The sequence below is a fragment of the Syngnathus typhle genome, unplaced genomic scaffold (genome assembly GCF_033458585.1).
Source record: "Syngnathus typhle isolate RoL2023-S1 ecotype Sweden unplaced genomic scaffold, RoL_Styp_1.0 HiC_scaffold_126, whole genome shotgun sequence".
In the NCBI taxonomy this organism is placed as follows: domain Eukaryota; kingdom Metazoa; phylum Chordata; class Actinopteri; order Syngnathiformes; family Syngnathidae; genus Syngnathus; species Syngnathus typhle.
Genome location: NW_026872032.1, coordinates 33,710 through 59,816, shown reverse-complemented (window position 1 = coordinate 59,816; position 26,107 = coordinate 33,710). Strand labels below are relative to the sequence as shown.

The following is a 26,107-nucleotide window of genomic DNA, read 5'->3' as shown; positions in this document are numbered from 1 at the left end:
ACTTTTTTCCAAGAAGCGACAAGCAACAAACCTAGCGACTTTTCAGGGAGTTCATTTTGGTGTTTCCTCACTTCATGAGCCGCTGGTGCAGCCGCAGACAGTGTTGCCTGCAAGCACAGCTGTCCTTTACCTCTTTATTTTAAACAGCGGCGGCCGGCTGTTTGCAATTTGAAAATGACGTCATAGTTTGTGGGTAAAGCCTCAAAACTACAAACGAATTAGCGCATCCGCACAAACTACGAACTACAAATTAGGTGACGTCATCTGGCGACTTTCAGGGCAGCCAATAGCGACTTTCCTAACTGAGGAGTTGGCAACAATGCACCTGAACCTGTGCAGAAGGGTTAGTTGACTAACGGGAAGTGGTTCAAATTGGCTTCAATTGCCTCCATTGATTTCTACGTGATGGCTCCGTCCATTTCTTCTACTGTTTTTGGCAAAAATATATTAATAATCTTCAACGCTAACTTCATGATGATCTGCAGGACGCTGGATGTCAGAAAAACAGTTTTTACTCTAGCTTGGCAGTCAACAACAGAACGCACTTCATGATAAAAGTTTTTACATCACATCAACACGTAGGCTATATGTTGATAATCGCGTACTCTCTCTGCTGCAGTCTACATCAGACTGTTTAAATACATTATTTTCTTTCTTATGTCTGGTTGTGAATGACCGAACGGTGCGTAATTATTTTGTTGCTGCTGCAAGGAATTGCGGTAATTTCAATTAGTTAGGAGGGTTCCTATCCAAAATTGACTATTCAAGCCTCTTTGAGCTACTATATTAGCTAACATTAGAACACAGGTACCACACGGAAAGTTCTACGATCTGTCGTGTCAAAGCTCCGGCAGACTCTATCCTACCAGTGTGGCAGTGTGGACACGGAGAGGGCGACAGCACATGCTTGTGCGTGTATGTAGCCACAACTGTCTTGTGCAGTTATTTGCAGCATCTTTAAAATTTGCTGAGAAAAACAAATTGAGAGAGAGAGACAGAAAGTTAGAATAATTTGAGCCTTTACACTTTTAAATGTATTTAGAGTTACAAATATCTTGAATAATTTTCATAATCACCAATTAATCTGTTTATATATATATATATATGATATTCGATATGAAATAAACAGGTTGTAGGCTTGAAGTTTGCATTTATAGATGGTCCATTATTGTGAAAAGTCGTTTAAAAAAAAAAGATCGAAAAAACTTGCACTTGATTTTCTTTTTTTCCCTTTTTTTTATTATTTTGCAGTAAACCTGTTCAATAACCACCAAAGGTGAAAAGGACTTAGCAAAATAAAATAGGCCTACAGAGTTTTTGTTTATTTTTAAAAAGAAAGAAAGGGCGCCAGAATTCAAACTGATTGTTTGAATCTTGACGAGGCGTCCAATCAGCGCCTTGCACTTGGCTCCGCTACCAGTGGACGAAGCAACGAACGGTTACGGCAGCAGCACCACAACGTCGAAACTTTCTCTACTCTCATTTTGGATTTTGCTCATTTTCAGCATCTTACTACGGTAAGGTTGATGTTTTATATGGTTTTTAGGTTAGGTTTTATGGTTGATATTTCCCTGTTTGACGTGTAAGATGTATTCTTGTTGTGTTTGTGGAGAATCTGTTCAGTCTCTTAAAGCATATGTTTTGCATTGTAAACTGCATCGCAATGAGCCCCGTTGTATTTTCAAGTGTGTGGAAATTGACTGTAAGCAGGTATTTTCTAGATATGCAGCATTAAAATCGCACTTCTATCGCCACCATAGTGCAGTCTCGTTGACTGCTCCGGATCATGCTATGGCTAAAGCTACATTGAAGTGCACGGTTGCACTTTGTGAGCGCCAGTGTGACGGAGTCAGGGAGTTGCTTGCTCACCTTAAGGAGCACATAGCAAAGGGACACCCCATAAACTGCCCAGTGAGAGGATGCAAAACCTCACTTTTTACTGTGAAGTCTTCATTTACTTCTCATATGTCCAGAAAACACCGACATTGTTCAGCACATGTCATTTGTGGCCAATTCAGAGATACAAACTCGGAAAGTCCTTCTTCAAATGAGCAAAACATCCCTACCGTGCACGAAACTGCCAGTGTATCAGAGGCTGCTGAAAACACTTTTGGGGACTCGTCTAATTTCAGTGACTTGTACCTCAGAAATGTGTGTTTATTTTACATAAAACTTCAGGGCCAGCTTCTTATTCCAGCATCTACTATTCAGACCATCGTTGAAGAGATTCAAAACATACATGAGATGGGACACACATATACACTGAACAGATTAAACTTGCTTCTGAAAGATTTGTCAGTATCAGATGAAGAGATTGTAAAAATCTGTGATACAGTGAAGGACTCTGACTTGTTTTCAGCGTGCCACACAGGGCCAATGAGGACAGCATACTCTAGAGCACAGTGTTTCAAAGAAATGTTTAAATATGTTGAGCCCAAAAAGGTGTTTCTAGGGAGAGATGAGAACAGAACAGAAAGATTTGCTTACTACATTCCTGTGTTAAACACACTGAAGAATATGTTACAATCAGGGCTCATGTCAGCAGCTCCTTACGATAATTCTGTTTCAAAACCAGATGTTCTCTGTGACTGCCATGATGGTAAGGTGTTTAAATCAAATACCTTTTTTCAGAAAAATGCATCTTGCCTTAAGCTGATACTATACCAGGATGCATTTGAGGTCGTTAACCCTTTGGGTTCTGCAAAAAAGAAGCACAAAATTTTGGCTGTGTACTTCTCACTATTAAATTTGCCTCCACATGTTCGATCAAATGTTGATCACATGCAGCTGGTTTTGCTGTGTAGAGAAAAGGACTTTAAAGAATTTGGCCATGGCAAGGTTTTTTCAGAGCTACTGGCTGACTTGAAACTACTGGAGGAGAATGGGATTGCAATGGCAGATGAAAATGTTGTTAAAGGGACTCTCTACTGCATTGCTGGAGACAACTTGGGCTCGCATTGCATTGGTGGCTTTACTGAAAATTTCAGTTCTTCACAATATTTCTGCAGATACTGCCTCATTTCTCGAATTCAATTTCAGGGGGATGACCCAATTTCTTGCGGACCAGAAAGAACCCCTGAAAGCTACAAGTCAGCAGTGGATCAGTTACAAGCTGAAGGCGTGGCGGATGTTCATGGAATAAAGTTCAGGTCAGAATTTAATACCTTAAAACACTTTGATGTTTGTCTGCCTGGTTTGCCCCCCTGTCTTGGTCACGACATCTTTGAGGGTGTCCTATCTTATGATTTAGCACTTTACCTGAGGTACTTTGTTAAAAAAAAGAGATGGTTCACATACACTATTTTGAACAGACGCATTAATCAGTTCAAATATGGAGCTGTAGATGCTTCCTCCAAGCCATGTGAGGTCAGTCCTAAAACACTGCGACTTTCTGGTCATGCTGTACAAAACTGGAACTTTTTACGACTGTTACCTTTAATCATTGGAGACAGAGTGGAAGACGCACAAGATGATGTGTGGCAATTAACTCTGCAACTAAAGGACATAGTTGACTTGATTTGCGCTCAAAAGATTTCTGAGCCACAGGTTCTTTACCTGGATGCTCTAATTCAGGAATATTTGGATTCCAGGAAGGCACTGTTTCCAGATACCAACTTGAGACCAAAGCATCATTATTTGCGCCACTACCCAGGACTGATTTTAAAATTTGGCCCACTGATGAGACTATGGACTATGCGCTTTGAAAGTAAGCATAGTTACTTTAAAAGATGTGCAAGGCATTTGAAAAACTTTAAAAACCTGTGTCTCACTCTTTCAGAAAGACATCAGCTGTTTCAGGCCTATCTTTCAGCTGGGTCAGTGAGTCCTCAAGCCTTGCTTATGAAAGAAGGCGTACCCTTCTACTCTGAGCTATACAGTGAACAAGTTAAAGATGCAGTCTTACAATTTGGCTTCACTGAAATTAATACAAAGATTCCTGTAGATGTGCAGTATAATGGGATAATATACAAAAAGGGGCAATTCGTTGTCACTAGGAATGATGACTCAATGGAGTTTGGTGAACTCCTCCTCCTTGTAGTTAAAGATGATTCTGCACTTCATTTGCTGATGAGAGTGTATTCAGCAGAATTCCTGCCACACTACCACATGTACTCAGTGAAAAATGACAGTGGAAGATTGCAGTGCCTACACATTAATGAACTGATTGACATGTGGCCATTATCATCTTACATCAAAAATGGATACCAGATAGTGCCACTGAAGCACAGTGTATTGTCAGAGTAGATGCTCTGATGTCAGTAGACTAAAGGCCAACTTCTTTGTGTTTGTGTATCTGATAGATATGGCTGAATCAGAGATACAGACGATAAGTAGTGCAATTGCTGCCGTGCTTCCAGACCTTCCTCAAGCAGTTCTTAGTTCAGTGGAAGATACATTGAAGGGATTTGGTGCTGAGACCATAGATGATCTGCAGTACATTACAGAAGGAGACTTGCTGCCAGTGTTGAAGCCAGTCCAAGCCAGAAGACTTGTTGCTGCTTGGGCCCAGAACAGTAAGTGTTTTTTAAATTTAACATAATTTGACAAAATTTCTACATTGCCATAACAGCATAGCACGCATTATCCAGTTATTTAACAGTTAACAAGTAATCAGTTAATTATTAAATTAAGTAACAATTATTTTAATCATTGTTTTGAGTCAAATTTTTAAAAAAGGTAAAAAAAAACTTAATATGAAAACTCATATTTTACAACATTTTCTAATATTATGGACAAACAAGACACTTGAGGCCTTGAACAGTGATCAACATTGTTTACTATTTTCTAACATTTTATGGACCAAACAAAGAATAGATTAATTGACAATGAAAAATGTTAGTTGCAGCCATATTAACAATACATAAAATATTCAACAGAGAAGCACGACATCCTTCAAGGTTTAATGTTTCTCCTGTTCTTCTGTTACAGACTCAAGCACTACAACTGCAGCATTTTCCTCTCCACTGTCCGTCTGTTCCTCTCCACCTTCAGTCTCTCCCTCACCATCCTCCTCCTCAATCACCTCATCCCCCTCAGGTAACTGTTCCACTTTTGTGGCAAACTGGGTAGAGACATTCCAGATACCATGGCAGAAGCTCCCTGAAGAGTTAGTGCAGAGTTTAGAAAGGAAGGTGAGACCTAGTCCGCGGCTGCGGCGAGAGATGGTAAGGATAGTGGTTTCTGAGATCATGAAGATGTGTAATAATCCAACCAAACACAACACTACAGAGATAGGCAAAAGAATGGTGGCCAAGTATCCAGAAGCCCTCCAAGATGTCATAGAGGGTGATGTCATTGGACCTGGATATCATTCACTGGTAAAGCAACTCCAAGCACGAGTTGAAAATGTGAAACGACCCAACACACCAAAAATAAGAAAACGCAAGGTTGCACCAGATGAGTCTGATACTGAAGAAATTCCAGCTGAACAAAAAGCCAGAGTTCAAGACACATATGGCTGTATAAACTGGGAGCCGAAATATTTGCCACTCTCTGAGACTATGGAGAGTCAGCAAGAAAAAAAAACCAAGATGAAGGAGATGTTTGAAGAGATGGACTTCAATGCAGACAATGTGAAAAAGTTAATACAGTCCACCTATTACACACAGCGTAAAGACATCAACAAGGGGACAAGCATTCAGAAACTCAGCCAAGAGTGGCCCTTTTTGTTCAAGGAAGCTGGTATGGTAGCACACTTCCAAGAACTTACTGGTCTGAGTCTAATGGATACTTTCCTTGGCAATGTGGAGAAAAAAGGAAGACGCCTCTTAAACTTCTTCAAGAATGTTGATGCACAAAAACGCAAACAAGTCCTGGATGCTCTTCTCAAGTTTCAGACTGAGCTAGGCCATTTGGATGGTTGCTCACAAGACCTTGTAAAGATGGTACTTCTTTTACTGGCTCACTTTGGTGAGAAGGAGGAGAACCTGCTCCAATACGTTGAGGAGACATGCCTGGCCCAAGAGGTTCAGATAGAGAAGTTGCCAGCAACACCCTGCATAATTGTGTGTGGTAAGTAAACAAAAATTAAATGTCTAACCAAACCCTGCAGCTAAATCTATATGTATACTGACATCAAATTATACTATTCTATCTATCTATCTATCTATCTATCTATCTATCTATCTATCTATCTATCTATCTATCTATCTATCTATCTATCTATCTATCTATCTATCTATCTATCTATCTATCTATCTATCTATCTATCTATCTATCTATCTATCTATCTATCTATCTATCTATCTATCTATCTATCTATCTATCTATCTATCTATCTATCTATCTATCTATCTATCTATCTATCTATCTATCTATCTATCTATCTATCTATCTATCTATCTATCTATCTATCTATCTATCTATCTATCTATCTATCTATCTATCTATCTATCTATCTATCTATCTATCTATCTATCTATCTATCTATCTATCTATCTATCCATCCATCCATCCATCCATCCATCCATCCATCCATCCATCCATCCATCCATCCATCCATCCATCCATCCATCCATCCATCCATCCATCCATCCATCCATCCATCCATCCATCCATCCATCCATCCATCCATCCATCCATCCATCCATCCATCCATCCATCCATCCATCCATCCATCCATCCATCCATCCATCCATCCATCCACACACACTTGTATATCTTATTACTTCACCTGGCACCAAGACCAGCTCATAGGAGAATTCAATGCAATAGCATAGTTTAAATTAACTCAGTTTTCAGTACGCTATTAAAATGTTGTTGTTGTTTTAATGTAATAAGCACCATTGTATTTTAGTCAATATCTGACATTTAAGTCCTTATAACTGATTTTTTTTATTTTTTCATTTTGTTTTTTTATGTTGTTAATATTTTCAGGGTCCTGTTGCTTTTCTGCTGACACATTCATGTTGAGCATTGACCAAAAGGTTGTCAACGACCACATCACTTCCTTCACCTCTGCCGTTTGCCTGCTGTTTGGGAGTTTCTATTGCTTCAACATACACTACCCAGTGGAACTACGATCAACACTAGAGTTTCTCCAAAGGTACAGTTTATTTCTGCTAGAGCAATAATTTCTTTGATTTCACCCATTAATTGTTACTTCTTTGTTTTTTTTTCTTATGAAGGTGTTTCTTCTCAATAAATCCTGAGAGAGGCACCAAGGTCGAGTGGAATAAAAAAAAGAAAGTACTCTCAGTCAATCCTAGAGTCCTCACTCTGATTGCAGACCTCGCAGACCATGAGTGGAGATAGACACACACACCCTATTAACCCTTTAGGGACAAGTGGTTAAGGTATGAGTGGTTATTGTATGTTCAGGTATACTGGACGTTCAAGTATACAATATGTTATGGTACACTGTACCTATTTTGTTTTTAAAATTGTACCACAAGGTAAATTGAAATCCAGTGTTAACTTTTTGTTGGAAAATGTCTGGTGGTTTCTAAAGGTACGTGTTTAGCTTCACTGAGAGCGATCAGTGGATTTGTGCTAATTAATCCAGAAATGTCTTAGATGTCACTTTTTTTCGTTTACAGTCTTTAAGGTAATTGTTTTGTGAATTCTATAGTTTGTACAATTTCAAACCAATGCTGTTTACAACTTCACAGAAGTGGAATAACTTTCCTATATTTCAAAATGTAAGAAGAACATGTTTTTTGTGGCCAATTGGTCGTTCAGGTTTATTGAGTAGAATAAGTGTTGAAAATATTGTAGTCCCATGTAAATCACGTTTATGTGAGTCACTCTTTCAGAGAGTCATAGTTGATTATTTGTCTGCCAGTGGATTATTAAATGCAATTTACAGTTCACTGTAACACAGCTGCTGACTGTTTGCGGAGTTACACATAATACAGCCTGACTCAATCTATTGAGTCAATACTCAAGCTGTTGTATGGAGTTTTGTCAATAAATATGTACAAAAAAACCTAAAAAAAACTTGTCATATGCTGTTGAGGCTTTTTGTTATACAGAAGTGGGTATGGTTGCCAGGAAAGGGGTAAATAAAGTTTAGCTAAATGTTGATGCTATAAAAACAGCTATGGCCATTTTCTATCAAGATATTTTTTGGGCTTTTAACCTTCATTTGAGAGAGACAGCCTAAGACTGACAGGAAGGTGGGGGAATGACATACAACCACAAACAAGAGACCTTGAGCATTTAGAGGATGGGTGGTTAACAATAAGGGAATTTCTAAGCAATTCACATGAGAGAAGTGCTCCCCATCCAGTCGCCAAAAACAAAAATTTGTATAGATTTATCCAGTTGTTTTTTAAACCAAATCCCAATATTTATCTGGTGTTTCCCAAAGTCTTGGTGTCTAATTAGGCATGTTAAAGTGAATAATTTTTTATCCCTTTTCAACTGGTCAAAAATGGTTACATTTGTCATGTCCTTCATATCTAATCATATCGCAATGTTCTAACGTTTTATATACTTTAAACTTGAATTGGTGACTGGACAATGTTTATTACATATTTATGAGTAAGATAATCTTCGGGTTCCTAATTATTACATTATATATACCATTTCTGTATGGAATACTTTTTGACCTGTTATCCCTCCCTAAAAAAACCACCTAAAATGTTCAGTTATTCAACTGTATGGAGGGGTGGAGTGGAATGTTAAGGAACTGAGCTGGTAAGTTGGCAACTTATTTGGAATATATACATTAGATCAGATATACATCAGTCTCAAACCTCAAACTATTGATCTCCTTCCAATAGGCCAAGCCAAACACCTCCAAAGGTCCTGAAATTGAGTGGTGATATTATTGTCAACATGGTCCTCCTTCAACGTGGACCTGTTTCTGCATTCAGTCACAACGTTTATGGTAAGTTTTTCCTTACACACTGCTGCTGTAGACTGACAGTGGTGGGGCATTTCTTCAATAGGATGTTTCGTTTGATTATAAAATAGATCTCACCTCTAGAACTCACTATAAAATGCTTGATATGCTCTTGGTAAAATATAATATAATTATGTTTAAACTTACTGTATTCCCTAGAATGAGAGTGAGAGAGAGAGAGACTGACAACACTCATAGATGAGAGAGGGGCATGCAAAGTATGGACTGAAGAGAGCCAACGACTACTACATTCACCATGACCCTGCACATGCAACAAAAGTCCTGTGAGTAATGGGCAATAACTAATTTATTATGTATTATTAATAAATGTATTATATGTATTCAGTAAGGGTGGGGGAAAAATCGATGCACATAAGATCTTTGTTTAACGATTTTTTAATTGATTTTTTAAATTAAAAAAAAATTGTTTAAAAAACAGGCACACCAGGCTTTGTATTATGCAGAAGTCCTTTATTTTTGTTCAAACGTATTTTATAGCTTATTTTATAGCTAGCTACCTAATTGAGGACCACACAATGTCGTTGATAAAGGCACTTCCCTAAGAATTTAACTTAATAAATGTGAAAAAGACACTTTTATGTCTGCACTTGTCATTCTGTATACCAAAGCAGATGAGAGTAGATCATGATCAGAAACCCAATAAGAAATCTTTAAGAATAAAATCGAATCGTTTTAATAAAAAATCTTTTTGAATCAAAAATCGATTTTGAATCGAATCGTGGCCCCAAGAAGGAGGAACGAGAGGAATGAGATAACTGTAATAATCTGATCTAATGAGAATACCTGCAAATCCTGGTTTATATTATTTTCTTGTCCATTTTCAGATTTCTTTTGGAGTACAGCCGCCGTACCCGATCCCCTCCACCGGCCCGCCTTCCATACGGCATAGGACACCACCCCGCAACACAAAGCAGCAACCAACAATACACGATGCGCCGCGGACAAGGGCCCCGCGAGATGTACCGCACACCGCCCTTCCAGCGGCAGAGAGAGGAGGGCGACGGGGTGACTGCTCTTGGCTCTCGGGTGAATGTCTTTCTTTTGATGGAAAAAATGTGGGATAATGTTAATCATTAAAAGTTAAATCAACATTAATAAAATCTAAATACTGAAAAATTTCCACTGTATTTATCACAGTAAAATTCTGGAAACCACAGCTGGCAGTTTTTTCTGGGGTGCGCATTATACATGGGTACAAACATTTTTTATTATTATTTTTTTAAATCCGGATATGATACGGAGGCCGCCATTACGGATGCGCTTTGTTCTCTGCTGTTCACTTCAAACACGCTCCATACGAACACAATGCTCTCGTATCAGACGCTTGCTAGATCATCTGCTTGTTTGCTGTCACAATGTACCCTACACAAATCTGAAACATTTCTTTGCTATCGAGTTTACTAGCGCATGCGCAGTGATACTGACCGGCAGAATAACATCCGGTTGTTCCCAAAGATGATCTTTTTTCTGAAATAATTTTACGTTTACAGAGTCAAAATTTGGGTGCGTATTATACATGGGTACAGGCTTTTTTCCAGCCATTTTTAGGGTGCGTATTATACATGGGGGCGCATTATACATGGGAAAAACGGTATATATATATATATAAAGGAAAACCTTTATTTATATGATATTTCAAGGGAATTTATACAGAATTAAGTAGTATTTTATATTTAATACTGTTAATTGTACAGTAAAACACTAAAATACTTTTAGGCAAAATCTTTTATATTATATAGTATTTTTATGTCAATTACAAATCAAAACTAGGTTTCTTTTGATGGAAAAAATATTTATTTATATGGTAAAATATGAAATAAAATACAAAAATTACCTGTAAAATCAACAGTACATAATCCTTTTACCGTAATAGCAGAAAAAGCTCTACCGTATTTATTACGGTAAAATTTTGGACACCAAAATATTCTTTTCACTTTAAGTATACGGTGAAACACAGTCATATTTAATGGAAAACCTTTATTTATATGATATTTCCAGGGAATTTGTACAGAATAACGTAGTATTTTATATTAGATACTGTTAATTGAACAGTAAAATACTGTAACATTTCCTAGCAAAATCCTTATTTAATAAGGTATTTACATGTCAATTTTAAAACAAAACTGTTTATTTTGATGGAAAAAATATTTATTTATACGGTAAAATATGAAATAAAATACCAATATTACCTGTCAAATCAACAGTACAAAATCCTTTTACCGTAATAGCAGAAAAAGCTCTACCGTATTTATTACGGTAGAATTTTGGCAACCACAGCTGCCAGTTTTTTACCGTGGAAATTACAGTTTTACTTTTACAGTAAAATAGTGTAATAATTAATGGCAAAATATTTAATTTATGCGGCATTCATACGGTATTTTCTTGTCAAATATATGGCAAAACAGCTTTTCTTTTGTTGGAAAAACCTTTTTTTTATACGGTAAAATATTGAATTGAATGGCAATCTTAAACGTGAAATCAACTGTCCTAATATCCTTTTACCGTAATGTAAAAAAATGTTACACCATATTTATTACGGTAAAGTTCTGGCAACCACAGCTGCCAGTTTTTTACCGTAAAAACAACGGTTTTTTTTTTACAGTGCAACCTAACCAGAGTGACGGGAGCGGCACAATTCAGAAAAAGTGCTCAGCTCGCCGAGAAAATGCGATTTAAGCAATAAAATTAAAAATGCTTATAAAACATAAACCAAACGTTGGAGGTGGTCATTTCTTCATGCGCAGTGAATAACTCGGCACTCTAAAGCACCCGAGAGCGTTTTTTTCGATGCCAACCTAACCAGAGTGACGGGAGCGGCACAATTCAGAAAAAGTGCTCAGCTCGCCGAGAAAATGCGATTTAAGCAATAAAATTAAAAATGCTTATAAAACATAAACCAAACGTTGGAGGTGGTCATTTCTTAATGCGCAGTAATAAACTCGGCACTCTAAAGCACCCGAGAGCGTTTTTTTCGATGCCAACCTAACCAGAGTGACGGGAGCGGCACAATTCAGAAAAAGTGCTCAGCTCGCCGAGAAAATGCGATTTAAGCAATAAAATTAAAAATGCTTATAAAACATAAACCAAACGTTGGAGGTGGTCATTTCTTAATGCGCAGTAATAAACTCGGCACTCTAGAGCACCCGAGAGCGTTTTTTTCGATGCCAACCTAACCAGAGTGACGGGAGCGGCACAATTCAGAAAAAGTGCTCAGCTCGCCGAGAAAATGCGATTTAAGCAATAAAATTAAAAATGCTTATAAAACATAAACCAAACGTTGGAAGTGGTCATTTCTTCATGCGCAGTGATAAACTCGGCACTCTAAAGCACCCGAGAGCGTTTTTTTCGATGCCAACCTAACCAGAGTTACGGGAGCGGCACAATTCAGAAAAAGCGCTCAGCTCGCCGAGAAAATGCGATTCAAGCAATAAAATTAAAAATGCTTATAAAACATAAACCAAACGTTGGAGGTGGTCATTTCTTCATGCGCAGTGATAAACTCGGCACTCTAAAGCACCCGAGAGCGTTTTTTTCGATGCCAACCTAACCAGAGTGACGGGAGCGGCACAATTCAGAAAAAGCGCTCAGCTCGCCGAGAAAATGCGATTTAAGCAATAAAATTAAAAATGCTTATAAAACATAAACCAAACGTTGGAGGTGGTCATTTCTTAATGCGCAGTAATAAACTCGGCACTCTAAAGCACCCGAGAGCGTTTTTTTCGATGCCAACCTAACCAGAGTGACGGGAGCGGCACAATTCAGAAAAAGTGCTCAGCTCGCCGAGAAAATGCGATTTAAGCAATAAAATTAAAAATGCTTATAAAACATAAACCAAACGTTGGAGGTGGTCATTTCTTCATGCGCAGTGAATAACTCGGCACTCTAAAGCACCCGAGAGCGTTTTTTTCGATGCCAACCTAACCAGAGTGACGGGAGCGGCACAATTCAGAAAAAGTGCTCAGCTCGCCGAGAAAATGCGATTTAAGCAATAAAATTAAAAATGCTTATAAAACATAAACCAAACGTTGGAGGTGGTCATTTCTTAATGCGCAGTAATAAACTCGGCACTCTAAAGCACCCGAGAGCGTTTTTTTCGATGCCAACCTAACCAGAGTGACGGGAGCGGCACAATTCAGAAAAAGTGCTCAGCTCGCCGAGAAAATGCGATTTAAGCAATAAAATTAAAAATGCTTATAAAACATAAACCAAACGTTGGAGGTGGTCATTTCTTAATGCGCAGTAATAAACTCGGCACTCTAGAGCACCCGAGAGCGTTTTTTTCGATGCCAACCTAACCAGAGTGACGGGAGCGGCACAATTCAGAAAAAGTGCTCAGCTCGCCGAGAAAATGCGATTTAAGCAATAAAATTAAAAATGCTTATAAAACATAAACCAAACGTTGGAAGTGGTAATTTCTTCATGCGCAGTGATAAACTCGGCACTCTAAAGCACCCGAGAGCGTTTTGTTCGATGCCAACCTAACCAGAGTTACGGGAGCGGCACAATTCAGAAAAAGCGCTCAGCTCGCCGAGAAAATGCGATTTAAGCAATAAGATTAAAATGCTTATAAAACATAAACCAAACGTTGGAGGTGGTCATTTCTTCATGCGCAGTGATAAACTCGGCACTCTAAAGCACCCGAGAGCGTTTTTTTCGATGCCAACCTAACCAGAGTGACGGGAGCGGCACAATTCAGAAAAAGTGCTCAGCTCGCCGAGAAAATGCGATTTAAGCAATAAAATTAAAAATGCTTATAAAACATAAACCAAACGTTGGAGGTGGTCATTTCTCCATGCGCAGTGAATAACTCGGCACTCTAAAGCACCCGAGAGCGTTTTTTTCGATGCCAACCTAACCAGAGTGACGGGAGCGGCACAATTCAGAAAAAGTGCTCAGCTCGCCGAGAAAATGCGATTTAAGCAATAAAATTAAAAATGCTTATAAAACATAAACCAAACGTTGGAGGTGGTCATTTCTTAATGCGCAGTAATAAACTCGGCACTCTAAAGCACCCGTGAGCGTTTTTTTCGATGCCAACCTAACCAGAGTGACGGGAGCGGCACAATTCAGAAAAAGTGCTCAGCTCGCCGAGAAAATGCGATTTAAGCAATAAAATTAAAAATGCTTATAAAACATAAACCAAACGTTGGAGGTGGTCATTTCTTAATGCGCAGTAATAAACTCGGCACTCTAAAGCACCCGAGAGCGTTTTTTTCGATGCCAACCTAACCAGAGTGACGGGAGCGGCACAATTCAGAAAAAGTGCTCAGCTCGCCGAGAAAATGCGATTTAAGCAATAAAATTAAAAATGCTTATAAAACATAAACCAAACGTTGGAGGTGGTCATTTCTTAATGCGCAGTAATAAACTCGGCACTCTAAAGCACCCGAGAGCGTTTTTTTCGATGCCAACCTAACCAGAGTTACGGGAGCGGCACAATTCAGAAAAAGCGCTCAGCTCGCCGAGAAAATGCGATTTAAGCAATAAAATTAAAAATGCTTATAAAACATAAACCAAACGTTGGAGGTGGTCATTTCTTCATGCGCAGTGAATAACTCGGCACTCTAAAGCACCCGAGAGCGTTTTTTTCGATGCCAACCTAACCAGAGTGACGGGAGCGGCACAATTCAGAAAAAGTGCTCAGCTCGCCGAGAAAATGCGATTTAAGCAATAAAATTAAAAATGCTTATAAAACATAAACCAAACGTTGGAGGTGGTCATTTCTTAATGCGCAGTAATAAACTCGGCACTCTAAAGCACCCGTGAGCGTTTTTTTCGATGCCAACCTAACCAGAGTGACGGGAGCGGCACAATTCAGAAAAAGTGCTCAGCTCGCCGAGAAAATGCGATTTAAGCAATAAAATTAAAAATGCTTATTAAACATAAACCAAACGTTGGAGGTGGTCATTTCTTCATGCGCAGTGAATAACTCGGCACTCTAAAGCACCCGAGAGCGTTTTTTTCGATGCCAACCTAACCAGAGTGACGGGAGCGGCACAATTCAGAAAAAGCGCTCAGCTCGCCGAGAAATTGCGATTTAAGCAATAAAATTAAAAATGCTTATAAAACATAAACCAAACGTTGGAGGTGGTCATTTCTTAATGCGCAGTAATAAACTCGGCACTCTAAAGCACCCGAGAGCGTTTTTTTCGATGCCAACCTAACCAGAGTGACGGGAGCGGCACAATTCAGAAAAAGTGCTCAGCTCGCCGAGAAAATGCGATTTAAGCAATAAAATTAAAAATGCTTATTAAACATAAACCAAACGTTGGAGGTGGTCATTTCTTCATGCACAGTGAATAACTCGGCACTCTAAAGCACCCGAGAGCGTTTTTTTCGATGCCAACCTAACCAGAGTGACGGGAGCGGCACAATTCAGAAAAAGCGCTCAGCTCGCCGAGAAAATGCGATTTAAGCAATAAAATTAAAAATGCTTATAAAACATAAACCAAACGTTGGAGGTGGTCATTTCTTAATGCGCAGTAATAAACTCGGCACTCTAAAGCACCCGAGAGCGTTTTTTTCGATGCCAACCTAACCAGAGTGACGGGAGCGGCACAATTCAGAAAAAGTGCTCAGCTCGCCGAGAAAATGCGATTTAAGCAATAAAATTAAAAATGCTTATAAAACATAAACCAAACGTTGGAGGTGGTCATTTCTTAATGCGCAGTAATAAACTCGGCACTCTAAAGCACCCGAGAGCGTTTTTTTCGATGCCAACCTAACCAGAGTGACGGGAGCGGCACAATTCAGAAAAAGTGCTCAGCTCGCCGAGAAAATGCGATTTAAGCAATAAAATTAAAAATGCTTATTAAACATAAACCAAACGTTGGAGGTGGTCATTTCTTCATGCGCAGTGAATAACTCGGCACTCTAAAGCACCCGATAGCGTTTTTTTCGATGCCAACCTAACCAGAGTGACGGGAGCGGCACAATTCAGAAAAAGTGCTCAGCTCGCCGAGAAAATGCGATTTAAGCAATAAAATTAAAAATGCTTATAAAACATAAACCAAACGTTGGAGGTGGTCATTTCTTAATGCGCAGTAATAAACTCGGCACTCTAAAGCACCCGAGAGCGTTTTTTTCGATGCCAACCTAACCAGAGTGACGGGAGCGGCACAATTCAGAAAAAGTGCTCAGCTCGCCGAGAAAATGCGATTTAAGCAATAAAATTAAAAATGCTTATAAAACATAAACCAAACGTTGGAGGTGGTCATTTCTTCGTGCGCAGTGAATAACTCGGCACTCTAAAGCACCCGAGAGCGTTTTTTTCGATGCCAACCTAACCAGAGTGACGGGAGCGGCACAATTCAGAAAAAGTGCTCAGCTCGCCGAGAAAATGCGATTTAAGCAATAAAATTAAAAATGCTTATAAAACATAAACCAAACGTTGGAGGTGGTCATTTCTTAATGCGCAGTAATAAACTCGGCACTCTAAAGCACCCGAGAGCGTTTTTTTCGATGCCAACCTAACCAGAGTGACGGGAGCGGCACAATTCAGAAAAAGTGCTCAGCTCGCCGAGAAAATGCGATTTAAGCAATAAAATTAAAAATGCTTATTAAACATAAACCAAACGTTGGAGGTGGTCATTTCTTCATGCGCAGTGATAAACTCGGCACTCTAAAGCACCCGAGAGCGTTTTTTTCGATGCCAACCTAACCAGAGTGACGGGAGCGGCACAATTCAGAAAAAGTGCTCAGCTCGCCGAGAAAATGCGATTTAAGCAATAAAATTTAAAATGCTTATAAAACATAAACCAAACGTTGGAGGTGGTCATTTCTTCATGCGCAGTGAATAACTCGGCACTCTAAAGCACCCGAGAGCGTTTTTTTCGATGCCAACCTAACCAGAGTGACGGGAGCGGCAAAATTCAGAAAAAGTGCTCAGCTCGCCGAGAAAATGCGATTTAAGCAATAAAATTAAAAATGCTTATAAAACATAAACCAAACGTTGGAGGTGGTCATTTCTTAATGCGCAGTAATAAACTCGGCACTCTAGAGCACCCGAGAGCGTTTTTTTCGATGCCAACCTAACCAGAGTGACGGGAGCGGCACAATTCAGAAAAAGTGCTCAGCTCGCCGAGAAAATGCGATTTAAGCAATAAAATTAAAAATGCTTATAAAACATAAACCAAACGTTGGAAGTGGTCATTTCTTCATGCGCAGTGATAAACTCGGCACTCTAAAGCACCCGAGAGCGTTTTTTTCGATGCCAACCTAACCAGAGTTACGGGAGCGGCACAATTCAGAAAAAGCGCTCAGCTCGCCGAGAAAATGCGATTTAAGCAATAAAATTAAAAATGCTTATAAAACATAAACCAAACGTTGGAAGTGGTCATTTCTTCATGCGCAGTGATAAACTCGGCACTCTAAAGCACCCGAGAGCGTTTTTTTCGATGCCAACCTAACCAGAGTTACGGGAGCGGCACAATTCAGAAAAAGCGCTCAGCTCGCCGAGAAAATGCGATTTAAGCAATAAAATTAAAAATGCTTATTAAACATAAACCAAACGTTGGAGGTGGTCATTTCTTCATGCGCAGTGAATAACTCGGCACTCTAAAGCACCCGAGAGCGTTTTTTTCGATGCCAACCTAACCAGAGTGACGGGAGCCGCACAATTCAGAAAAAGCGCTCAGCTCGCCGAGAAAATGCGATTTAAGCAATAAAATTAAAAATGCTTATAAAACATAAACCAAACGTTGGAGGTGGTCATTTCTTCATGCGCAGTGATAAACTCGGCACTCTAAAGCACCCGAGAGCGTTTTTTTCGATGCCAACCTAACCAGAGTGACGGGAGCGGCACAATTCAGAAAAAGTGCTCAGCTCGCCGAGAAAATGCGATTTAAGCAATAAAATTAAAAATGCTTATAAAACATAAACCAAACGTTGGAGGTGGTCATTTCTTCATGCGCAGTGAATAACTCGGCACTCTAAAGCACCCGAGAGCGTTTTTTTCGATGCCAACCTAACCAGAGTGACGGGAGCGGCACAATTCAGAAAAAGTGCTCAGCTCGCCGAGAAAATGCGATTTAAGCAATAAAATTAAAAATGCTTATAAAACATAAACCAAACGTTGGAGGTGGTCATTTCTTAATGCGCAGTAATAAACTCGGCACTCTAGAGCACCCGAGAGCGTTTTTTTCGATGCCAACCTAACCAGAGTGACGGGAGCGGCACAATTCAGAAAAAGTGCTCAGCTCGCCGAGAAAATGCGATTTAAGCAATAAAATTAAAAATGCTTATAAAACATAAACCAAACGTTGGAAGTGGTCATTTCTTCATGCGCAGTGATAAACTCGGCACTCTAAAGCACCCGAGAGCGTTTTTTTCGATGCCAACCTAACCAGAGTGACGGGAGCGGCACAATTCAGAAAAAGTGCTCAGCTCGCCGAGAAAATGCGATTTAAGCAATAAAATTAAAAATGCTTATAAAACATAAACCAAACGTTGGAGGTGGTCATTTCTTAATGCGCAGTAATAAACTCGGCACTCTAAAGCACCCGAGAGCGTTTTTTTCGATGCCAACCTAACCAGAGTGACGGGAGCGGCACAATTCAGAAAAAGTGCTCAGCTCGCCGAGAAAATGCGATTTAAGCAATAAAATTAAAAATGCTTATAAAACATAAACCAAACGTTGGAGGTGGTCATTTCTTAATGCGCAGTAATAAACTCGGCACTCTAAAGCACCCGAGAGCGTTTTTTTCGATGCCAACCTAACCAGAGTGACGGGAGCGGCACAATTCAGAAAAAGTGCTCAGCTCGCCGAGAAAATGCGATTTAAGCAATAAAATTAAAAATGCTTATAAAACATAAACCAAACGTTGGAGGTGGTCATTTCTTAATGCGCAGTAATAAACTCGGCACTCTAAAGCACCCGAGAGCGTTTTTTTCGATGCCAACCTAACCAGAGTGACGGGAGCGGCACAATTCAGAAAAAGCGCTCAGCCCGCCGAGAAAATGCGATTTAAGCAATAAAATTAAAAATGCTTATAAAACATAAACCAAACGTTGGAGGTGGTCATTTCCTAATGCGCAGTAATAAACTCGGCACTCTAAAGCACCCGAGAGCGTTTTTTTCGATGCCAACCTAACCAGAGTTACGGGAGCGGCACAATTCAGAAAAAGCGCTCAGCTCGCCGAGAAAATGCGATTTAAGCAATAAAATTAAAAATGCTTATAAAACATAAACCAAACGTTGGAGGTGGTCATTTCTTCATGCGCAGTGATAAACTCGGCACTCTAAAGCACCCGAGAGCGTTTTTTTCGATGCCAACCTAACCAGAGTGACGGGAGCGGCACAATTCAGAAAAAGTGCTCAGCTCGCCGAGAAAATGCGATTTAAGCAATAAAATTAAAAATGCTTATAAAACATAAACCAAACGTTGGAGGTGGTCATTTCTCCATGCGCAGTGAATAACTCGGCACTCTAAAGCACCCGAGAGCGTTTTTTTCGATGCCAACCTAACCAGAGTGACGGGAGCGGCACAATTCAGAAAAAGTGCTCAGCTCGCCGAGAAAATGCGATTTAAGCAATAAAATTAAAAATGCTTATAAAACATAAACCAAACGTTGGAGGTGGTCATTTCTTAATGCGCAGTAATAAACTCGGCACTCGAAAGCACCCGTGAGCGTTGTTTTCGATGCCAACCTAACCAGAGTGACGGGACGGCACAATTCAGAAAAAGTGCTCAGCTCGCCGAGAAAATGCGATTTAAGCAATAAAATTAAAAATGCTTATAAAACATAAACCAAACGTTGGAGGTGGTCATTTCTTAATGCGCAGTAATAAACTCGGCACTCTAAAGCACCCGAGAGCGTTTTTTTCGATGCCAACCTAACCAGAGTGACGGGAGCGGCACAATTCAGAAAAAGCGCTCAGCTCGCCGAGAAAATGCGATTTAAGCAATAAAATTAAAAATGCTTATAAAACATAAACCAAACGTTGGAGGTGGTCATTTCTTAATGCGCAGTAATAAACTCGGCACTCTAAAGCACCCGAGAGCGTTTTTTTCGATGCCAACCTAACCAGAGTGACGGGAGCGGCACAATTCAGAAAAAGTGCTCAGCTCGCCGAGAAAATGCGATTTAAGCAATAAAATTAAAAATGCTTATAAAACATAAACCAAACGTTGGAGGTGGTCATTTCTTAATGCGCAGTAATAAACTCGGCACTCTAAAGCACCCGAGAGCGTTTTTTTCGATGCCAACCTAACCAGAGTGACGGGAGCGGCACAATTCAGAAAAAGTGCTCAGCTCGCCGAGAAAATGCGATTTAAGCAATAAAATTAAAAATGCTTATAAAACATAAACCAAACGTTGGAGGTGGTCATTTCTTAATGCGCAGTAATAAACTCGGCACTCTAAAGCACCCGTGAGCGTTTTTTTCGATGCCAACCTAACCAGAGTGACGGGAGCGGCACAATTCAGAAAAAGTGCTCAGCTCGCCGAGAAAATGCGATTTAAGCAATAAAATTAAAAATGCTTATTAAACATAAACCAAACGTTGGAGGTGGTCATTTCTTCATGCGCAGTGAATAACTCGGCACTCTAAAGCACCCGAGAGCGTTTTTTTCGATGCCAACCTAACCAGAGTGACGGGAGCGGCACAATTCAGAAAAAGCGCTCAGCTCGCCGAGAAATTGCGATTTAAGCAATAAAATTAAAAATGCTTATAAAACATAAACCAAACGTTGGAGGTGGTCATTTCTTAATGCGCAGTAATAAACTCGGCACTCTAAAGCACTCGAGAGCGTTTTTTTCGATGCCAACCTAACCAGAGTGACGGGAGCGGCACAATTCAGAAAAAGTGCTCAGCTCGCCGAGAAAATGCGATTTAAGCAATAAAATTAAAAATGCTTATTAAACATAAACCAAACGTTGGAGGTGGTCATTTCTTCATGCACAGTGAATAACTCGGCACTCTAAAGCACCCGAGAGCGTTTTTTTCGATGCCAACCTAACCAGAGTGACGGGAGCGGCACAATTCAGAAAAAGCGCTCAGCTCGCCGAGAAAATGCGATTTAAGCAATAAAATTAAAAATGCTTATAAAACATAAACCAAACGTTGGAGGTGGTCATTTCTTAATGCGCAGTAATAAACTCGGCACTCTAAAGCACCCGAGAGCGTTTTTTTCGATGCCAACCTAACCAGAGTGACGGGAGCGGCACAATTCAGAAAAAGTGCTCAGCTCGCCGAGAAAATGCGATTTAAGCAATAAAATTAAAAATGCTTATAAAACATAAACCAAACGTTGGAGGTGGTCATTTCTTAATGCGCAGTAATAAACTCGGCACTCTAAAGCACCCGAGAGCGTTTTTTTCGATGCCAACCTAACCAGAGTGACGGGAGCGGCACAATTCAGAAAAAGTGCTCAGCTCGCCGAGAAAATGCGATTTAAGCAATAAAATTAAAAATGCTTATTAAACATAAACCAAACGTTGGAGGTGGTCATTTCTTCATGCGCAGTGAATAACTCGGCACTCTAAAGCACCCGATAGCGTTTTTTTCGATGCCAACCTAACCAGAGTGACGGGAGCGGCACAATTCAGAAAAAGTGCTCAGCTCGCCGAGAAAATGCGATTTAAGCAATAAAATTAAAAATGCTTATAAAACATAAACCAAACGTTGGAGGTGGTCATTTCTTAATGCGCAGTAATAAACTCGGCACTCTAAAGCACCCGAGAGCGTTTTTTTCGATGCCAACCTAACCAGAGTGACGGGAGCGGCACAATTCAGAAAAAGTGCTCAGCTCGCCGAGAAAATGCGATTTAAGCAATAAAATTAAAAATGCTTATAAAACATAAACCAAACGTTGGAGGTGGTCATTTCTTCGTGCGCAGTGAATAACTCGGCACTCTAAAGCACCCGAGAGCGTTTTTTTCGATGCCAACCTAACCAGAGTGACGGGAGCGGCACAATTCAGAAAAAGTGCTCAGCTCGCCGAGAAAATGCGATTTAAGCAATAAAATTAAAAATGCTTATAAAACATAAACCAAACGTTGGAGGTGGTCATTTCTTAATGCGCAGTAATAAACTCGGCACTCTAAAGCACCCGAGAGCGTTTTTTTCGATGCCAACCTAACCAGAGTGACGGGAGCGGCACAATTCAGAAAAAGTGCTCAGCTCGCCGAGAAAATGCGATTTAAGCAATAAAATTAAAAATGCTTATTAAACATAAACCAAACGTTGGAGGTGGTCATTTCTTCATGCGCAGTGATAAACTCGGCACTCTAAAGCACCCGAGAGCGTTTTTTTCGATGCCAACCTAACCAGAGTGACGGGAGCGGCACAATTCAGAAAAAGTGCTCAGCTCGCCGAGAAAATGCGATTTAAGCAATAAAATTTAAAATGCTTATAAAACATAAACCAAACGTTGGAGGTGGTCATTTCTTCATGCGCAGTGAATAACTCGGCACTCTAAAGCACCCGAGAGCGTTTTTTTCGATGCCAACCTAACCAGAGTGACGGGAGCGGCAAAATTCAGAAAAAGTGCTCAGCTCGCCGAGAAAATGCGATTTAAGCAATAAAATTAAAAATGCTTATAAAACATAAACCAAACGTTGGAGGTGGTCATTTCTTAATGCGCAGTAATAAACTCGGCACTCTAGAGCACCCGAGAGCGTTTTTTTCGATGCCAACCTAACCAAAGTGACGGGAGCGGCACAATTCAGAAAAAGTGCTCAGCTCGCCGAGAAAATGCGATTTAAGCAATAAAATTAAAAATGCTTATAAAACATAAACCAAACGTTGGAAGTGGTCATTTCTTCATGCGCAGTGATAAACTCGGCACTCTAAAGCACCCGAGAGCGTTTTTTTCGATGCCAACCTAACCAGAGTTACGGGAGCGGCACAATTCAGAAAAAGCGCTCAGCTCGCCGAGAAAATGCGATTTAAGCAATAAAATTAAAAATGCTTATAAAACATAAACCAAACGTTGGAAGTGGTCATTTCTTCATGCGCAGTGATAAACTCGGCACTCTAAAGCACCCGAGAGCGTTTTTTTCGATGCCAACCTAACCAGAGTTACGGGAGCGGCACAATTCAGAAAAAGCGCTCAGCTCGCCGAGAAAATGCGATTTAAGCAATAAAATTAAAAATGCTTATTAAACATAAACCAAACGTTGGAGGTGGTCATTTCTTCATGCGCAGTGAATAACTCGGCACTCTAAAGCACCCGAGAGCGTTTTTTTCGATGCCAACCTAACCAGAGTGACGGGAGCCGCACAATTCAGAAAAAGCGCTCAGCTCGCCGAGAAAATGCGATTTAAGCAATAAAATTAAAAATGCTTATAAAACATAAACCAAACGTTGGAGGTGGTCATTTCTTCATGCGCAGTGATAAACTCGGCACTCTAAAGCACCCGAGAGCGTTTTTTTCGATGCCAACCTAACCAGAGTGACGGGAGCGGCACAATTCAGAAAAAGTGCTCAGCTCGCCGAGAAAATGCGATTTAAGCAATAAAATTAAAAATGCTTATAAAACATAAACCAAACGTTGGAGGTGGTCATTTCTTCATGCGCAGTGAATAACTCGGCACTCTAAAGCACCCGAGAGCGTTTTTTTCGATGCCAACCTAACCAGAGTGACGGGAGCGGCACAATTCAGAAAAAGTGCTCAGCTCGCCGAGAAAATGCGATTTAAGCAATAAAATTAAAAATGCTTATAAAACATAAACCAAACGTTGGAGGTGGTCATTTCTTAATGCGCAGTAATAAACTCGGCACTCTAGAGCACCCGAGAGCGTTTTTTTCGATGCCAACCTAACCAGAGTGACGGGAGCGGCACAATTCAGAAAAAGTGCTCAGCTCGCCGAGAAAATGCGATTTAAGCAATAAAATTAAAAATGCTTATAAAACATAAACCAAACGTTGGAAGTGGTCATTTCTTCATGCGCAGTGATAAACTCGGCACTCTAAAGCACCCGAGAGCGTTTTTTTCGATGCCAACCTAACCAGAGTGACGGGAGCGGCACAATTCAGAAAAAGTGCTCAGCTCGCCGAGAAAATGCGATTTAAGCAATAAAATTAAAAATGCTTATAAAACATAAACCAAACGTTGGAGGTGGTCATTTCTTAATGCGCAGTAATAAACTCGGCACTCTAAAGCACCCGAGAGCGTTTTTTTCGATGCCAACCTAACCAGAGTGACGGGAGCGGCACAATTCAGAAAAAGTGCTCAGCTCGCCGAGAAAATGCGATTTAAGCAATAAAATTAAAAATGCTTATAAAACATAAACCAAACGTTGGAGGTGGTCATTTCTTAATGCGCAGTAATAAACTCGGCACTCTAAAGCACCCGAGAGCGTTTTTTTCGATGCCAACCTAACCAGAGTGACGGGAGCGGCACAATTCAGAAAAAGTGCTCAGCTCGCCGAGAAAATGCGATTTAAGCAATAAAATTAAAAATGCTTATAAAACATAAACCAAACGTTGGAGGTGGTCATTTCTTAATGCGCAGTAATAAACTCGGCACTCTAAAGCACCCGAGAGCGTTTTTTTCGATGCCAACCTAACCAGAGTGACGGGAGCGGCACAATTCAGAAAAAGCGCTCAGCCCGCCGAGAAAATGCGATTTAAGCAATAAAATTAAAAATGCTTATAAAACATAAACCAAACGTTGGAGGTGGTCATTTCCTAATGCGCAGTAATAAACTCGGCACTCTAAAGCACCCGAGAGCGTTTTTTTCGATGCCAACCTAACCAGAGTTACGGGAGCGGCACAATTCAGAAAAAGCGCTCAGCTCGCCGAGAAAATGCGATTTAAGCAATAAAATTAAAAATGCTTATAAAACATAAACCAAACGTTGGAGGTGGTCATTTCTTCATGCGCAGTGATAAACTCGGCACTCTAAAGCACCCGAGAGCGTTTTTTTCGATGCCAACCTAACCAGAGTGACGGGAGCGGCACAATTCAGAAAAAGTGCTCAGCTCGCCGAGAAAATGCGATTTAAGCAATAAAATTAAAAATGCTTATAAAACATAAACCAAACGTTGGAGGTGGTCATTTCTCCATGCGCAGTGAATAACTCGGCACTCTAAAGCACCCGAGAGCGTTTTTTTCGATGCCAACCTAACCAGAGTGACGGGAGCGGCACAATTCAGAAAAAGTGCTCAGCTCGCCGAGAAAATGCGATTTAAGCAATAAAATTAAAAATGCTTATAAAACATAAACCAAACGTTGGAGGTGGTCATTTCTTAATGCGCAGTAATAAACTCGGCACTCGAAAGCACCCGTGAGCGTTTTTTTCGATGCCAACCTAACCAGAGTGACGGGACGGCACAATTCAGAAAAAGTGCTCAGCTCGCCGAGAAAATGCGATTTAAGCAATAAAATTAAAAATGCTTATAAAACATAAACCAAACGTTGGAGGTGGTCATTTCTTAATGCGCAGTAATAAACTCGGCACTCTAAAGCACCCGAGAGCGTTTTTTTCGATGCCAACCTAACCAGAGTTACGGGAGCGGCACAATTCAGAAAAAGCGCTCAGCTCGCCGAGAAAATGCGATTTAAGCAATAAAATTAAAAATGCTTATAAAACATAAACCAAACGTTGGAGGTGGTCATTTCTTAATGCGCAGTAATAAACTTGGCACTCTAAAGCACCCGAGAGCGTTTTTTTCGATGCCAACCTAACCAGAGTGACGGGAGCGGCACAATTCAGAAAAAGCGCTCAGCTCGCCGAGAAAATGCGATTTAAGCAATAAAATTAAAAATGCTTATAAAACATAAACCAAACGTTGGAGGTGGTCATTTCCTAATGCGCAGTAATAAACTCGGCACTCTAAAGCACCCGAGAGCGTTTTTTTCGATGCCAACCTAACCAGAGTGACGGGAGCGGCACAATTCAGAAAAAGTGCTCAGCTCGCCGAGAAAATGCGATTTAAGCAATAAAATTAAAAATGCTTATTAAACATAAACCAAACGTTGGAGGTGGTCATTTCTTCATGCGCAGTGAATAACTCGGCACTCTAAAGCACCCGAGAGCGTTTTTTTCGATGACAACCTAACCAGAGTGACGGGAGCGGCACAATTCAGAAAAAGCGCTCAGCTCGCCGAGAAAATGCGATTTAAGCAATAAAATTAAAAATGCTTATTAAACATAAACCAAACATTGGAGGTGGTCATTTCTTCATGCGCAGTAATAAACTCGGCACTCTAAAGCACCCGAGAGCGTTTTTTTCGATGCCAACCTAACCAGAGTGACGGGAGCGGCACAATTCAGAAAAAGTGCTCAGCT

The 26,107-nt window shown here is 40.2% G+C and overlaps 1 protein-coding gene and 1 long non-coding RNA gene across 2 annotated transcripts; both read left to right on the top strand.

Moving 5' to 3' along the window:
* Positions 1–1,112: 1,112 nt before the first annotated feature.
* Positions 1,113–7,302, top strand: LOC133148661 (uncharacterized). The gene is made up of 6 exons (XM_061271633.1): positions 1,113–1,517; positions 3,040–3,149; positions 4,302–4,514; positions 4,930–6,012; positions 6,877–7,045; positions 7,128–7,302. Exons 3-6 carry the CDS (start codon positions 4,304–4,306, stop codon positions 7,252–7,254), a joined length of 1,590 nt encoding a protein of 529 aa, XP_061127617.1. The 5' UTR covers positions 1,113–1,517; positions 3,040–3,149; positions 4,302–4,303; the 3' UTR covers positions 7,255–7,302.
* Positions 7,303–7,315: 13 nt separating this feature from the next.
* Positions 7,316–10,103, top strand: LOC133148662 (uncharacterized). Its single transcript, XR_009712748.1, has 3 exons — positions 7,316–8,833; positions 9,008–9,132; positions 9,694–10,103. It is a non-coding gene; the product is annotated as an uncharacterized LOC133148662 (long non-coding RNA).
* Positions 10,104–26,107: the final 16,004 nt, after the last annotated feature.